Below are 17,635 nucleotides of genomic sequence, written 5' to 3' on the forward strand. Positions count from 1 at the left end.
TTTACATGTTTCTCAGAAGTATTACAAGAATCAGCATTAAAAACTACTTTTATAAAGCACCATGTAAATAAGAAATAAACTTATTTACAAAACAGAAATAGACTCACAGACATAGAAAACAAACTTGTGATTACCAGAGGGGATGGGGGGAGATAAATTAGGAGTTTGGGATTAATATAGCCACACTGCTATATATAAATTAGGTAAACAACAAGGACCTACTGTATAGCACAGGGAACTATACTCAATATCTTGTAGTAACCTATAATGGAAAAGAATCTAAAAAAGAATATATATATATATATATATGTATGTATGTGTAACTGAATCACTTTGCCATACACTTGAAATTAACACAACATTGTAAATTAACCATACTTCAGTCAATCAATAAATCAATCAATAAATATCTTCTTCAAAAAAGAAATAAAATAGACCATGATTTTTTAATTCAAGATAAAAATTAAAAGTTAATGATTTTCCTTTTTTTAAGACACCATATAAACTTGAGTTCAGACTTCTTGATCACTCCTGATTTCTACTGGGACAGAGAAAATCTGGAAGAACTTTATGATAAAACTTGTCGGTTCCTCAGCATTACTCGTAGAGTTAAGGTATGTATTTGGCACGTCTACTGAAAGGGACACAATGTCACCTATAAGTTGTTGTATGACTGTGTGAAGAGAAGTTTTTAATTAAGTAAATGTGTTTAACTGCTTTTGGAGAAATGTCTTGTTTGACTTCTACTCAGATCTCTAGATTTCCCATTCTAGTTTTCCTGTGTACAGGCAGTTTTCAGCTTTCATGTCAAAGGATATTCTGGTATTTGCTCTACAGACTAGATAAGACTGGTGAGAGTTTGGAGGCCTAGTGGTCTGTTAGGAAGTTTCTCATCAAGTTTCAAGCAAGAGTTCATGGGGTCCAGAACTTCACTGGTGACAGTGAGAATAGAAATGAATTTTTAAAAGAATCCTTTAAGACAAATGAAGTGGTTGGTACTGGGAGGCCAGGGAGAAGGAAGAGTAAGGATGACTGACGTTTGCTGTGGGTGACAGGTAGAAAAATGGCAAAACGTAAAGAGGTTGGGGGGAGGGGAGGAGCCACATTCAAGATATGTTGAGAGTAGAGTAGCAAGAAGACATCCAGTTAGAACTGTCTGAAAGCATTTAGAAGCGTGGAAGCGAAGTTGAGGAGGGAGGCAGCCTTTGGAATGATGGAAGTGCGTGGAGGGCGTCATGGTGGAGGTAGACCACCCGGGAAAGAGAGCAGAGGACAAGAGGGACAGTAGTACCATGTGTGCGCATAGTTCTGTCACATTCAGTCACACGTGCGGATCCAGGTAACCACAAGATCTGGATGCAGAACTGTTCTGTCACCACAGAGATCTCCCTTGTGCTTGTCCCTTTATAGTCACACCCTTCCCTCCCCGACCATCCCTAACCGCTGGTAATGAGTAATCTATTCTCCAGCTCTATAATTTTGTCATTTGGGGAATGTTATATAAATAGAATCGTACAGGGTGTGACTTTAAAATGGGCTTTTTTCAATGAGTATAATACCCTTGAGAGCCATCCAAGTCATTGCTTGTATCAATCCCTGCCTTCCTGTGAGTTACTTAGCCATTTGGGGGGATTCCATTTTGATTTATCTGTATGGTTTTTGAGTATATCTCTTTGCGTAGATATTTAGTGGTTGCTCTAAGTGTCACATTATACATATCTAGCTTATCACAATCCACTGGTTTCAACATTTTGCCAGATTAAACCAAGCGTGCAAACCTTACTTCTCTTTACATCCCTTTACTCCCCACTTTGAGAACTTCATCAGTGTTACAATTTTTGCTGCAACCACCAAACATAATTTAGAAAACTCAAGAGGAGACGGAAATCCTATTGTATTTACCCCCATTTTTATTCTTTCTGTTGTTCCTTTTTTTTTCAATGACATTCCAAGATTTCTTCTTTTATTGTTTCTTTTCTGTTTCAAGAACATTCTTTAGCCATTCTTTCAGGGTAAGTTTGCAAAAGCATAGTGTCTTAGTTTTTCTTCATCTGAAAACGTCTAGATTTCCCCTTTATTCCTGAAGGATTTTTTCACTAGGTAGAGGATTCCAAGTTGACAGTTCATTTCTTTCAATACCTACAAATTACTGTGTCACTTTTTTCTGGCCTCCATGATTTCCGAGGAGAAATCTTCTATCTCTCTATGACGTGAGTGTCAGACCTTTAATTATACTCCAACAAGTCTTCGAGGTTCTCTTTATTTTTTTCCTAATCTTTTCAACAAATGGTGCTAGAACAATGGGATAGTCATAATGAACCCTATCCTTTACTCCACACCATTTCTAAATGAATCAGAGACCTTTTAAATATAAAAGCTAAAATTATAAAACGTCAGGAAGAAGATATAGGAAAAAGGCCTCATGACCTTGGGGAAGGCCAAGATTTGTTAGGGAAAGAAACAAAGCATGCACCTTGGGGAACGAATTTGATAAGTTGAACTTCATCAAAACTAAGACCACTGCTCTTTGAAAGACACTCTTAGGAATATGAAAAGGCAAATCACAGGCTGGGAGGAAATATTCTCAATATATAACCTGACAAAGGACTTGTCCAGAATAATCAAAGAACTCTTTCTACTCAAGGGGCTTCCCTGGTGGCACAGTGGTTAAGAATCTGCCTGTCAGTGCAGGGGACACGGGTTCGAGCCCTGGTCCAGGAAGATCCTACACGCCGCGGAGCAGCTAAGCCTGTGCGCCACAACTACTGAGCCTGCTCTCTAGGCCCGCATGCCACAACTACTGAAGCCCACATGCCTAGAGCCTGTGCTCCACAACAAGAGAAGCCACCGCAATGAGAAGCCCGCACACCGCAACGAAGAGTAGCCCCCGCTCACCACAACTAGAGAAAGCCCACGTGCAGCAATGAAGACCCAACACAGCCAAAAATAAAATAAATAATAAAATAAATAACTTTTTTTAAAAAAGATCTATGCATTAAAAAAACTCTTTCTACTCAAAAAGACAACCCAGTTTTTTAAATGGGCAAAAGATTTAAACTGACGTCTCACAAAATATGTGAACAGCCAAATGAACATGAGAAGATGTTCAACGTTATTGTTTACCAGGGAAGTGCAAATTAAACCTGCAGTGCGCTGTTACTACACACTCACTAGAATGACTGAAATTAAAAGGACTGACAATACCAAGTGCTGGGAAGGATATAGAGCAGATGGAAGTTTCATACATTACTTGTGGGAATATACATTGGTACAACCACTCTGCAAAAAACAGCCCGCAGTTCCTCAGAAATGTAATTGTTGTGTTACTATACAATCCAGCAGTTCCACTCCTGAGTATTTACTCAAGAGAAATGAAAACGTATGTCCTCACACTGATTTGTACCTGAATGTTCTTAGCAGCTTTAGTCATAATAGCCAAAAACTGGAAACAATCAAATGCCGATCAGTAGGTGAATGGATAAAGAAACTGTGGGACAGCCATACAGTGGAGTACCACTCAGCAATAAAAGCAGTGAAGTACCCATCCATGCAACAACATGAATGAATATCAGGATCATTATGCTGAGTGAAAAAAATCCAGACACAAAAGAATACATGCTGTTACATTTATAGGAAATTCTAGAAAGGCTAATCTAATCTATAGTTACAGAAAATAGATCAGTGGTTCCCTAAGGCTTGGAGGTGGGGTGGTGGGTAGGGCAGTAGATTCCAAAGGGGCACAAGGGATCTTGGGGCCATGGAAACGCTGTGGTGTTACTTACATGGGTGTCTATCTGTGAAGTTTTCAAATTGTATACTTAGAATGGAAGTAAATTATGCCTCAAGGAAAACTTGAAAATAAACCTTTTGTGAGAATTCTTTAATGACATTAAACAAAAGCATCAACCTTGATGAGCAGCCGTATTTACTAGGGACGAATTTGAAAGTGCTCAAGAGTTACGGCTTTTGGCTGTCTCCCCTTTTTCTCTTGGAATGAAGACGTTTGGTGGAACCACGATTGTTGGGATGAAGTATAAAGATTATTGCCACCAAGCAGATGCAGACCTCTCCTGATGACCAGCCTGTTGTGCTGAGTTAAGTCAGTAACAGTGGCTGAGCAACAACCAAGGTAAACCGGCTGCCTGGGAAGTGTGCGCTCAAGCATCCTCTCCCGCTGCCCCCACCCCCCATCCTGTGTCCTTCCTCAAATCACGGCATCCTTTGATGCCCATGGTGTCCTTCACACGTCCCTCGTGGACAAGAGTACAGGAAAAGAGAACAGAATCACTGAAGTCACCAACGATGAAGGTGGTTTGAGCAGGAAACATCCTGAGTGTGTGGTCCAGAGGGGGAGAAGTGTAAAGATAGGAACATGAACCCTGCATTCAGCGTGAAAGCCACAGCTGAAGATGAGGAATGTCAAAACTGGATCGATCGTGAACACTGACACGCAGTGAAGTAATCAGCTAGCTGGACAAGCGTCACAGTGCCAAGTAGGAAGGTGGAGCCTGGAGAAAGTGCCTCTGCGTCTTCCCTTTGCTCAAGCAGAGGGAGGGGATGTGCCAGGAGGGCACTTGGGGTTCGCTGGGGACAGTGCTTCTCTGAGCGGAGAGGCTCCCTCAGTGCCCAGTGGGGGGAAATTGATCGCAGCCCAGGGAGCAGGTGGACCAGGTCCCCTCAGTCCCCAAACTGGAAGAGCCCCGGAACAGGTCAGTTCCATGGTATTTTTCAAAAAAATTTTAGGTGAGTTCTGTGTAACTATAATGCTGCTGACTTGTGAATCCTTAACTGAGTACCTGGAATAATGCGTACATCGCACTTAATCAGTGCTGTAAAACAAGTGGAAAATAATTCAGGTAGTGTCCTGAAGAATAAAAATAAAGGTCTGTTTAAATTGGGCGCCACCTGCCCGTGTGCTTCTGGAGTGCTTTGTGCGCACTCCTGGGGGCGGCAGGTCACGCACCGCATCGTACTGCTCTGGTGGCACCGCGGATTCAGTGCCTTGAGAGAAGCCTCTTCTCACCTTCTCGGTGTAGCCTCACAAGGCAGGGAGAGCGCGCCCACTGTGGTGTCTCTGCCTCTCCTTATAAGGATGTTAATTTAGACCTCCTCTAAACCTAATCACCCCCAAAGGCCTCATCTCCAGATACCGTCACATTGGGCGTTAGGACTTCAACATGAGTTTTGGGGGAACACAAACATTTCATCCATATCACCAGCAGTCCCTGGAAATCCACTTTAAATTTTCTTTACGAGCTAAAATTTGTTTCATTTAAATTGTTTTTATAAATTACATATTTCTTCCACATCCTTATTGCAGTCTGTGTAGGAACTGGGGCAAGGTGGCTAAAAGTAGAAGTAGCAGGTATTCAGAGGGGAAAAGGGGATTTATATGAAATTGGAGCTGCACTCGTGAGATTCCCCCTCTCCTTCCTTAAAACACAACAGCGAAAGTGATAGAAGCTGCTTGAGTACACTCCCCTCTGGAACGCAGGCTTCGTGAAATCAGAGGGCAGGATCGTCTTCTTCCTCCTCCCTTCCCACTTCTTGGCAAAGGCCTCACGTAGAATATGTGCTCCATAAATATTTGTAGAATTAATCAGTGATTAAGAGTTCAAAATGAGACTCACTGTATTCTCCCAGAAAATGCAGTTGAACCTTCTCTATTTCTGTCTCAGCTAATAGCACGACCACCTGGTCAGTCAAGCAGCAACTTCAAACTCACCGTGGTTTCCTCTTTCTCCTTCATCTTCCACATGCAGTCAGAGCATCCTTTCGTTTTCTCCTAAGTGTCATGCATTCATTGCCAGATATTTATTGAAAGTCTCTACGACAGGCCCTGGGCTGGTGAGACAGGGAGGGATTCCACACTGGCCCGCCTTCCGCGCCCTGACTGCTGATGTGCATCTCCCACCCCCGTTCACCCTAATACCTTCTTCTTTGTCTCCCAGCCTCTAGGCTGGGCCCTGTAGCCAGAAGGCAGAGACATATCTGTCTTATTCACCATTTCATCTCCTCTGCCCAGCACAGTATAGTGAATATTGAACAAATATTTTAAGAGTGGACAAAGGACTCCCTTACCTGCAGAAGAAAGTTCCAACGTTATCGTGCTATGTATTCATTTCTACTGCTGCTGCAACAAATTACCACAGACTGACTTAACACAGATGTATTATTTTACAGTTCCGTAGGTCTGAAGTCTGACCTGGGAGTCATTGAGCCAAAATCAAGGCGTTGGCAGGGCTGCGTACCGCTCCGGAGGCTCTGGGTGGGAGCTGTTTCCTTGGCTGTTCCAGCTCCGAGGGGCCACCCACTGCCCTTGGCTTGGAGCCCCCTCTTCCATCTCGTATCGCTGAGCTCTTCTGCCTGCCATTCCCACTTTTAAGGACCCTTGTGATTGCACTGGGCCCACCCAGATAATCTAGGATTGTCTCCTTATCTAAAGATCGGCTGACTTAACAACCTTAATTCCTGTACAATCTTAAGTGTCCTTTGCTGTGTAATATTCGTGGGTCCCAAGGATTAGAATGTGAATATCTGGGGGACCATTACTCTGCCTACCACCTATGGTCTATAGTGCCTCTCACAATTCAGTACTAACTTACCTTTTTAACCTTATCTCCAAGCACTTCCAAGTTTTTCACTATCTAGCTGTACTTGCCTCCATGCTGTTTCCTCTACTAGAAATACTGTCCCCCTGGCGCCCCACCTTTTCTTCCTGGCACCTGCCTATTTAGAGCCTACTTCACATTTACCACCTCTGTGACCCTGTCCCCGTTTTCTCCTGCTCCATCATCTGTGTGCGTGAAACACGTCTGATTCTGTAACCAAAGGACATAGGAAGCATGTGTTAGTTGGGGCTCCCTTGCTTGCACACAACAGAAAGACAATTGGAATGACCTTACTTATCCCCGTGTACTGGCTCACGGGGCTGAGAAACAGGGAGCAGGTGTGAAACGGGGAATGTCTGTTGCACAGACCCAGACGGGTCATCAGGACTGTTTCTTGCCTCAGCATCCTCCGTACCAATTTGGCCTCATCCTTTCCTTCTTGGTGGCATTCTCTCTGTGCTGGGGAGAAAGGGGTGTGGGAAGGGGGAATATCCGAGCGACATTTTACTCTGCCTGGCAGCTTCAAAGGACTGGGCCATGTGTCCGTGCTTTGACCAGCCATGTGATGAGGCAACTGGGCCTCACAGTTGGCCAAGCCTGGGTCTTGTACTGACCCCGTCTCCCCCTTGGGCTTTTCGGGGGAGGGGAGAGGGGTTGGTGTCAGGCGGGTAGTGATACTAAGATTGGCAGCATCACGTGGTTGGAAACAAGGAAGAGTAACTCTCCAAAACAAGGGGGCAGGAGGGGAGGGTGCCGGGCAGGTAGCAGGTGGCTATGAGGCAGAATGAGGTAAGTTCTAAATGAGGGAAACAACAAGGTGCTATGGGAGTGCTGAGTGAGGAGCAGGAGGTCAGGAAGGGTCACAGAGACCTCGCCTTCAGGCTTGAAGAGGGCGCCACCCACCGAAGAGTGATTGGACTAAACCATCTGGGGTCGTTTCATGTTATCGAGAAGGCAATAGCGAGATGTTTAGCAAGATGTTCGAAGCTTCTGAGCAGGGGAGTGAAAGGATCCATCCTGTTTAGGATGAGAACTCTGGTGGCCCGTACAAACAAAACCCAGAAACCCCCCAGCCCATCACCACCACCAACACAGCCAAACAGACCAGTTTGAAGAGGTGACAAATAGTTGATGAAAGCCTACTAGGTGTAGTAAGAAATGCTTAGGAGAGGATAGACTCGACTCCATGCAGCACGGACAACTGAAGTGCCAGGGATCCAGGAGTGCAGGATAGAGATCAAAGGTTTCTACGCTGGGTGCCCGAGAAGACAGTGTGACCTGCTTTGAGCTAGGGACCCAAGAAGAGGGATAGACTTGAACAGGATGTCAACTGTAGTTTGAGAAATGCTAAATTTAAGGTGCTGGCAGGAAAATAGTAAAAAGATGTTTTATAGGCAGTTAGAAATTTGGGCAGAGGAGAAATCAGGATTAAGCAGTTAATACTTGGGACTTACCAAAAAACAGTTTAAATCAGTCTTTCTCAAAATGTGGAATACATACACTTGTACAAGAGATGAACTTAGGTAACACATGGACCCTGAAATAACATGTAAGCATTGAAGCAAGTAACACTTCTGTTCAGAGTTGAGGAGAAATGCTTAGCTTGGCTTTAGTGGCTCTTGACTGGCCCTCTAATGTATAATCTACCACTTTCCCAGGCACCAGGCTCAGCTTTGTGTATCCAACACCGTTTCACATCATACTGGTTTTCCATTTTGGCAATGTAGTTTCCTTTTAAAATAAAACATTTCTAAGGTGTTTTTTGTGGGTTTTTTTTTTTTTTTTGGTTGCACCAGATCTTAGTTGCAGCTCACAGGCTCCTTAGTTGTGGCTTGTCGGCTCCTTGGTTGTGGCACGCAAACTCTTCATTGCAGCATGCATGTGGGAATCTAGTTCCCTGACCAGGGATCAAACCTGGGCCCCCTGCATTGGGAGCACAGAGTCTTAACCACTGTGCCACCAGGGAAGTCCCCATTTCTAAGTCTTTTTGACTTTAAATCCAGTTGGCACATGTATATCACAGAAGCAGTGATGGTGGGATGGAAATGACGGAAGTTCAGGAAGCGCCTACACAAACCAGATGGGCAGGATCGTGCAGAGAGAGTGCAGAGCTAGAGGACGGGAGGGACAAGATCAGGACTCTGGAAAGTGTCATCCACAGGCCAGGGCAGGCCTGAGAAGACTCAGAAAAAGAGTGATGGTCGGAGGCAGAACTTAGTCCCTAGGGGAGAAAAAGCCAAAAGAAGTGTGCATTTCAAGGTGTTGTCAAATGCTTGAGTTAACTGAGGTTTCAGAATCTAACCAAGAAAGGGTGTTACTGTTTAGGAGACATCTGGAAGTTTCGGGGGACTAGAGGTAGTATCTACAACCTCTAAGGGCTAAGGAATAAGTTGGTGGTGAGGAAGTGGAGAAAGAAAATGTCTGTTCTTTAGTCAAAGTTGAAAGAAAATGTAAAAGAGGGTTGGGTCAGCATTTTGAAGAGAGAAGCAAGCTTAAGGCTGAGCATGTTTATAGACCACGATCAAGCAGCCAACAGAAATGGGAAGTCGAAGAAAGGGAGCAAAGAGGCACTGTTCTAAACATTTATACAAATTGGTGACTACGGGGTTACGTGAAGTCTGGAAACGTGGTCAAATACGTATTATGAGTGTGGTTCCGCGTGTTCGCTCTCAGTAATGCTCTGTGCAAAATGATAGTAAATATGGTGCACTAGCACATTTCAGTCAGTCCCCAAACGTGCATCTGTGATTTGTCTCGGATTTCCACTGACCATACCTGCACTCAGCATACGTACCCCAGAAGTTATCAAGGGGAATCCAAAAACTGTTTTTAAAAATGTTTCCAGACTGTAATTTCCAAAAGAGAGATACAGAGAGATTAAGGAAGTATAACTTGCCAGTGGTCACATTCAAGTCTTAACTTCAGAGATTCTGTTTTCTATGAACCCCCTCAACCAGCTTGTGGGGCATCAGAACGCGGAACCAGTTAAGCATTAAAAGCAGTGCCATCTAGTGGCGAGTATGCTGCAGGTCAAGTTTTGTGTTTGGGGGGCTTGGAACAGCTCTAGTAGAAGGTAATCATTGTCATCTTAAGGCCATGCTAGAAGAATCATATTTCAGGTTTGCCTTTATTAACTGCTGAAAATCCAAGGGCAGCAACAAAAAACTAGGAATCAAAAACTTTTATTTTTAGATCTTCCATCAAAATCTTCTAAGAGCTTCAGTACGCAAAGTATTTCTTGCAGTCAGATCTGTGCATTACAGAATGCCTCCAGGTGGATTCACCGGAAGGAGACAAGTAGCGCTGGCAGGTTGCCTTAGGGGAGGGCCGAGGAGCAAGAATTGAAGGGGTGACTTTTCACTGCACACCTATTTCAAACTTACAATTCTGAAGCATGCGACTGTTATCTTAAGTGAATGTTTAAGTATACAGGCTACTCTGAGATGTTTCTAATGCAGGTCATGAATGAAAAGCTTCAGCACTGCATGGCGCTGACAGATCTGATGCGGAATCACCTGACCGAGAAGAGGACGCTCCGCCTGGAGTGGATGATCGTCATCCTTATCACCATAGAGGTAGGTAACGTTTGTGAAAGTAACTTGACGGAAAGTAATAGCAGGAAAGAGCATGACTTTGTTCTAAATGTTAAGTCTGTTTGGAAGTGAGACAGGTTTCAAGTGACTGTGGTAATATTTTGAAAATGCATTAAGTATGATTCTTGGAAAAGTTCCACATTTTTATTTATTTTATTTGGCCATGCTGCGCAGCTTGCGGGATCCCAGTTCCCTGACCAGGGATTGAACCCAGGCCATGGCAGTGAAAGTGCCAAATCCTAACCACTTGACCACCAGGGAATTCCCTCCACGTTTTTTTTAAATTATTTACTTTTTTAATTTATTTTATTTATGTATTTATTAAATAAATTTATTTATTTTTGGCTGCATTGGGTCTTAGTCACACACAGGCTCTCTCTAGTTGCGACAAGCAGGGGCTCCTCTTCGTTGTGGTGCACAGGCTTCTCATTGCGGTGGCTTCTCTTGTTGCGGAGCACTGGCTCTAACCGCGAGGGCTTCAGTAGTTGTGGCACGTGGGCTCAGTAGTTGTGGCTTGTGGGCTCTAGAGCGCAGGCTCAGTAGTTGTGGTGCACAGGCTTATTTGCTCTGCAGCATGTGGGATCTTCCTGGACCAGGGCTCGAACCCATGTCCCCTGCATTGGCAGGTGGATTCTTAACCACTGCGCTACCTGGGAAGTCCCTCCCTCCACATTTTTAAAGATGGCATTTAGAGAAAGTTCTAGCTGTAAATGTATAATGTTCAGCCCAACACCAAGCACCTGTGCCTCAGATCTGCAGCTTGCCCTGTAATGCCCTGTAATAACAAAAAAGTTATTCTTACTTTGGGAGCATTTTTCATTAATCACGACCTTAGAAAAGTCATTTTAGTTTGTACCAGTGATTTGCCATGAAATTATTAATACTTCTCACTTTTTATTTGTAAGGTAATGTTTGAGCTGGGACGAGTATTTTTCTGATTAAGTGACGACCAAAGGAAAAGTGTCATTGCAAGATATATTGAAGTTCTACAATCAAAAATAAATGCTCACCTGTTGAGATTAATAGGTATTTAATTTTTTTAATCAAGAAATTGTCACAGTGATCTTTTTCAGTTTCTAAATGTATTGCTGCTTGAATAAAAACTATGAAGAATCTGGCATTTGGGTCTATAACACTGACAGTTTGAAAGGATAAGGTTCATTTTATATTTTAAAGAACTTTGGATAATCTGGGCATCTGGGGAATTTGGGCATTGCTCCTAACCTTTCCCCAGGGAATCCCAAGCTTGGCCCTAAGAAAACCATACAGGAACTCCAAAGTGTTGAAATTTATAAAATAAGTAGGCTTTAATGGCAAAAACGAACTTTGTATACCTATTTTTAGGTGGCATAATTTGAGTCTGACTGCTCACTGGCACTTTCATTAATCAATACTTTCCATCCTTTCACTACCAAGTTGGTCAAAATATTCCTCCCACAGAGGAATTTTTTTTCAAGTTTCTCACATACTTAGGGAAAATGTAAAAATACCAAGTACAAAGAATTTAACATCTATGTGCTTACCATCTTGAATTGATAATTAACTTTTTAAAAACAAAGTCCTTTTTATCTTCATTTGCCTTATTTTTACACATATCCCCCCCTACTACCCTCTCCCCATCACAATGAATTTTTCATAAGTTACATACATATCCAGAGTATTACTGTTCTAAATTGGGACAGTCAGTCACTTTATAGCTTGTTTAACTGCTATATGGTATACTCCCAAGAGAATACACATTTATCTGTACCCTCACTGATGACATTCATGTATATATTTGCTGGAATAGTGTGAGGGTGCCCATCCTGGTGTCTTTCAGTGCACCGCCAGAGTTCTTCTTGAGTACCGGTCTTCTATCTCAGGTACCTATACCAAGGACTATGCAACATGTGGGCATAGATAGTTTAAGAATTGCTTTCTAGGGACTTCCCTGGTGGCGCAGTGATTAAGAATCCGCTTGCCAATGCAGGGGACACGGGTTCGAGCCCTGGTCCGGGAAAATCCCACATGCCGTGGAGCAACTAAGCTCGAGCACCGCAACTACTGAGCCTGCACTTTAGAGCCCATGAGCCACAACTACTGAGCCCGTGTGCTGCAACTACTGAAGCCCACGCACCTAGAGCCTGTGCTCCGCAACAAGAGAAGCCACCGCAATGAGAAGCCTGCGCACTGCAATGAAGAGTAGCCCCCGTTCGCCGCAACTAGAGAAAGCCCGCGTGCAGCAACAAACACCCAACGCAGCCAAGAAATAAATTTTTTTAAAAAGAAAACTCATTTCTACCTTAAAAAAAAAAGCTTTCTAGATCCTCAAGTTCCACATCAGCACTTTCATAAAATCGCTGTGCCTGCATTGTCACCTGTAAGCAGCGTATCAAGCCTGTTCTCCTTTCCCATTTTCCCATCTCACAATGTACAGAAGGCATCTCACCCATCTTCAATTTTAGTTTGGTCCACTACATTTTAAAACCTTTAAATATATTTAACCTGCATTTTAAAATCTCTAGAAAGCCAAAGGACAATTTGAAATATTGGTCAACAGAGCCTTCTTTAATAAGAGGGGCCATTTCCAGTAAAATTTTACTCCAAGTATCAGTGTGTACAATTTTGTTTGGGTTAACTGTGTAATTATAAAATTTTAGTACAACAAAAAGAACATGAACATTTAGTGCTTTACGGTCATGGCAAATTAAAATTTAACATTTCAACTTATACACAAATATGTAACAAAGAACAAAAAGACAGTAAGACCTTCAAGCATAAAAATTTATTAGGATAACGTTTTGTGGGGGAAATGTAACAAATACAGTTTTCAAGAAGAAACAGGAAGGTAACACTTGAATCGCTTACTTATGTTTAAATGGATCATGGTGGACATCAACTCATTATTGTATTACATTCCACTAAGATATGTTAAAGATATAAATTATTATTTATAATTTATTTTATTGTTTATATATTATAATTTATAATATTTTAAAATATCAATACTTATGTCAGAAATTACATATTTTTCAAGTATTTAAGTTTAGGATAAAAGCTTCAACTTAAGTTATAGAAGAGAGTTTTTAAAATTATTTTAGGTAAAATACAAACATAAAAGTTTTTCAAGATCACAGCTTCTCTCAGAACAAAATGTCTAAGAGATTATACCAGAATATTGAGGAAAGCCTAAAAAGTGAAGTATATTCACCAGTGGCTACAGAAGCACTCAAAGTGGTACCAAATTTCTGTCACAAGAGTACAGTGGTTAAGACCAACCTGGATTTGAATCCTTACTCCACACCACTTAGTACTGGTATCATGCTGGGCAAGTCACAGAACCTCTCTGGGCCTGTTTCCTCATCTGTAAAATGGGTTTTATAGTAGCACTACCTCACAGGGTTGTTGTGAGGATTAATGGAATTAACATATGTGAAGTTACGAGTTAACTGTTAGTACAATCCATCTGCGTAAAAACCCATATATGATTCTGGGAGTAAATGAAGGCTGAATCAAATCCCCAGGATCCCCTTTGAATCCTTAGTTAAGAAACATGTCTGAGGGCTTCCCTGGTGGCGCAGCGATTAAGAATCCGCCTGCCAATGCAGGGGACACGGGTTCGATCCCTGGTCCGGAAAGATCCCACATGCCGCGGAGCAACTAAGCCCATGCGCCACAACTACTGAGCCTGTGCTCTAGAGCCCGTGAGCCACAACTACTGAGCCTGCGTGCCACAACTACTGAAGCCCACACACCTAGAGCCCGTGCTCCGCAACAAGAGAAGCCACCGCAATGAGAAGCCCCCACTCGCCACAACCAGAGAAAAAGCCCACACGCAGCAACGAAGACCCAATGCAGCCAAAAATAAATTTTAAAAAAGTATATATGTTGCTAACATAAAAATATGGACCTGGGACTTCCCTGGTCGTCCAGTGGTTCAGACTCCTTGCTCCCACTGCAGGGGGGCACGGGTTTGATCCCTGGCTGGGGAACTAAGATTCCTCGCAGCAGTGCAGCCAAAAAAAAGGGAAAGAAACAAATGAAAACGGACCAGAGTGCTTCTTAAACTCACTCAAATGAAGATTTACAGAGGACAACAAACTAGGATCAGATAGCTCTCTGATGGTTCACTAGTGAACTCTGATGACCTGGAGTCCTCAAATTTCCTTCAAGCGGCCCTTCTAGACCCTGCGTTCCCGGCACTGGGGGATTTTCTGGAGCAGCCAGGCTTTCAGCGTTAAGCTGGGGAAGGTCTCGGCAAAGCGGCCAGCTGTTATCTTCAGACCACATTTTTAGAAATTAATGATGTTTCAACACCACCTTTTTCAAATGAGGACTGTGCTGGCAACTCTACAGATCTTTAATAAAACTAAAAACAGGAACCTCCCCTACCAATGATCAGCTATCTTCACAAAGAAAAACAAGCTGATACACACACAGTTGTCATCAATTGGGGGAAGTAGTTTTCCCCTATATATTTCATCATTAATTTCACTTTCAAACATTAAAAACTCGTCACAATTCTATAAGCAAAATTTCAAACTCACTTTTTTTGTTTAATATTTCACAACTAACATCTTTAAAAATCTGTTGTGCTATTAACACGTTACAACTTTTTATGACTCTTTCACTCAACTTAGCTGACTGAAAGCAGCCAGTCTCAAAAGACTACATATTATATGATTCCATTTATATAACATGCTAGAAAAGACCAAAAGAGTGACGGAGGAGAAATCACTGGCTGCCAGGGAGGAGGAGTGGGAGGAGGTTAGTATGCCGAAGGACAGCACGAGGGAGTTGTCTGAAGTGACAGAACTGTCCTGTATCCTGACTGTGGTTACGTAAATGTGCACCTATATTCAAGTTCACAGAACTGTACACCAAAAAAGTTAATTTTACTTTTAAGATAACTCTAAAAATTTCTTTAAATAAGTGACTATTTTAAAAATATATTAATGATCCTGTCATTTACTGAGGCACTGTGCTAAGCCCCTTACATACACTTTTTTTATACTCACACAACCCTGTGAGATAAATATTATCCCTATTTGAACAAAACAAAAAAACTAAGGCTCAGAGGTTAAATAACATGCCCAAAGCCAAACAGCTTACGGGACAGAGTATGATTCCAACCCAGATCTGACTCCAAAGCCTATATTCTTAACCACTGTAAATATATACTCCCTGCCCTCTACTCATAAACACCAACCTCTCTGTCTCTCCTAATGTCAGGAGGCTGTGAAGTTTTCTCACTCTATTCCTAACTTAACGCTCTACAGATCATGTGAAAATGTGCAGATTGACTCTGGAGCAGCATTGTCCAACAGAACTTTCTGTGACAAGAGAAACGTTCAATATCTGTGTCGTCTAATATGGTAGCCTTTGGCCCCATGTGGCTACTGAAGCACGTGTGGCTAGTGTGACATTAACTTACATAGCCACATGTGGCTAGGAGCTACTGAACTGCACCAGCATAGTTCTAGAGAAATAATATACCAAGAGCATGCATGCCACAGAAGGAAGCAACGTTATCAAACTATGATGGCAACTTGCCAACAACAAAACAATTCAAGGTAGATGTATAATGAAGTAAAGCTGAGAAATGCACAACCCCAAACATGTCACAAAACCACATCTTATCTTATCCACTTACCCTTCAAGATTCAGTTCTAACACCAACTTCATTGTACCAGCACACCATTTTGCACATGTGTAGTGTAGAACAAACTGTGTATTATGTATATGATTGTGTTCTCCCCCACTGGACTGTGGGCATCTAAAGAACACAGATAGTGATTAACACATACACCAGCTGCACCTACCTCCTATATCCAGAGGCTTTCTACAACAATAAACATTTTTTCATTCAGTTGTGGTGGGAGAAATTATCATCTTCGGTCCTTCAACTACAAATTCAATTCAGTTCTTCAAGTACTTGAGTACCAGCAGTATATATGAAAGTAAGTCCCTGTAAGGATCTTACAGGGGGATGGGAGATACAACATATATAAATAAACACCAAGAAAAGTAATTACATAAGTAAGTACAATCAGTGCTTTAAGGGCAGAATAGAACTGTCAGGTGTCCTGGTGGTAAGATAAACTAGAAAGCAGTCTAAGAAACAAGCAGCCATTATCCAATTCTGTAACAGAAGTGTAAGACGATTTACTGTATCCCCACCTATTACTCAGAAAAGCCTAATGAATTAAAAAAAAAAAAAAAAATCAAGGTAAGCCTTGGTGATTTATCCTGGCTTCACTCACACTACCAATGTCAGGGACTCCTCCCACTCCTTGTAGCAGTAAGCCAAAACTAGTCTTAGAACAAAGCCTTCTAGATCCAAAGTTTCCATGAAAAATTCACAGCAGAAAAACATGGTATAGTTTTCTTTACACGCACACCCTGATTATCTTTTAGTTGTAACATCTTCTTTTAGGTCCTGGAAATATGCTAATTGGAAGAGTTACACAGTACAATCTCAGGGTCAGTAATATAGGCAGCACATGGAGCTAACCGTAAAGTAGTTAAAATTCATTTAATAAGTACATTTTCCGTTTCCTCTAAAAATCAGTTGGGACGGGGGTGCTGGTATGAGGAGTCTGCAAATTCATAAAGACATCAAGCATTATCCAGAGGCCAAATAAACTGACAGTATAACTACGATCATGTAAAAGAATACAAGCCGGAAGACTAGAAAACAAAAGTCCCATACTATAACTTCTTCAGAAAAGATTTTTTTTAAAAAATCAGCCAATTTTCTCATCTCTATCAGCACACAGATTATTATTTTCTCATGACAAAAAGTCAGAGAAAATCTGTTTCGTTTTCCTAGACTGAATGGGCTTGGCTAGTTAATTACCTAACTTCTTTGAGCCTGTCTTCTCAAATTTTAGAGGAAGGAGTGAGACTAAACGCCCTCAGAGAAAAAACTGACTTAATTAACTAAGATAATTACTTACAGATTGACTTCAGCAAGAATTCTGGTTCAATCCTAATTCATCCATAAACAGGAAAAATATAGAACTGTGGTAGTTATTAAAATGTCATAAATTCTTCGAGACTCTTCCCTTCAAGACATGGAGCTTAATTCCTCTCCCCTTGGCTGCAGGCTGGACTGAGTAACTTGCTTTTAACTAACAGCGTGTGGCGGATGGTGGTGTTTCCTCCTCGCTCTTGCTTGGATCGCTCGCTCTGGGGGAAGCCGACCACCACCATGTTGTGAGGACGCTCAAGCAGCCCCAGGGAGAAGAACCGAGAACTACCGAGTACTAACCCGCTGGAGTGTGAGCCGCCCTGGAAGCAGATCCTCTAACTCAGTCAACATCTTGACATAAAAAACACCTCCTGAAAGACGCTGACCCAGAACTACCTAACTAAGCTACTTCCAGATTCCTGACCCACAGAAATTCAGAGATAAACAAATGTTCACTGTTTTAAACCACTTAAGTGTTG

General features: G+C 42.2%; 1 protein-coding gene across 6 annotated transcripts in view; it reads left to right on the top strand.

The window, feature by feature from the left end:
• The window catches only part of RMND1 (required for meiotic nuclear division 1 homolog), a 47,356-nt gene extending 29,732 nt beyond the window's left edge, over window positions 1-17,624 (top strand). For 5 of the 6 annotated variants that reach the window (XM_082405534.1, XM_082405533.1, XM_082405532.1 and 2 more), the window contains 3 exons: window positions 494-614; window positions 10,070-10,186; window positions 11,110-11,322. In XM_082405534.1, coding sequence (XP_082261660.1) covers window positions 494-614; window positions 10,070-10,186; window positions 11,110-11,142 — 271 coding nt within the window. In that variant the 3' untranslated portion in view covers window positions 11,143-11,322. Of the gene's footprint in view, window positions 1-493; window positions 615-10,069; window positions 10,187-11,109; window positions 11,323-12,173 lie in introns of those variants that run through there. The other variant, XR_014248500.1, reaches the window with a different exon arrangement.
• Window positions 17,625-17,635: the final 11 nt, after the last annotated feature.

The sequence above is a fragment of the Balaenoptera borealis genome (genome assembly GCF_965194805.1).
Source record: "Balaenoptera borealis genome assembly, chromosome: 9".
Taxonomy (NCBI): domain Eukaryota; kingdom Metazoa; phylum Chordata; class Mammalia; order Artiodactyla; family Balaenopteridae; genus Balaenoptera; species Balaenoptera borealis.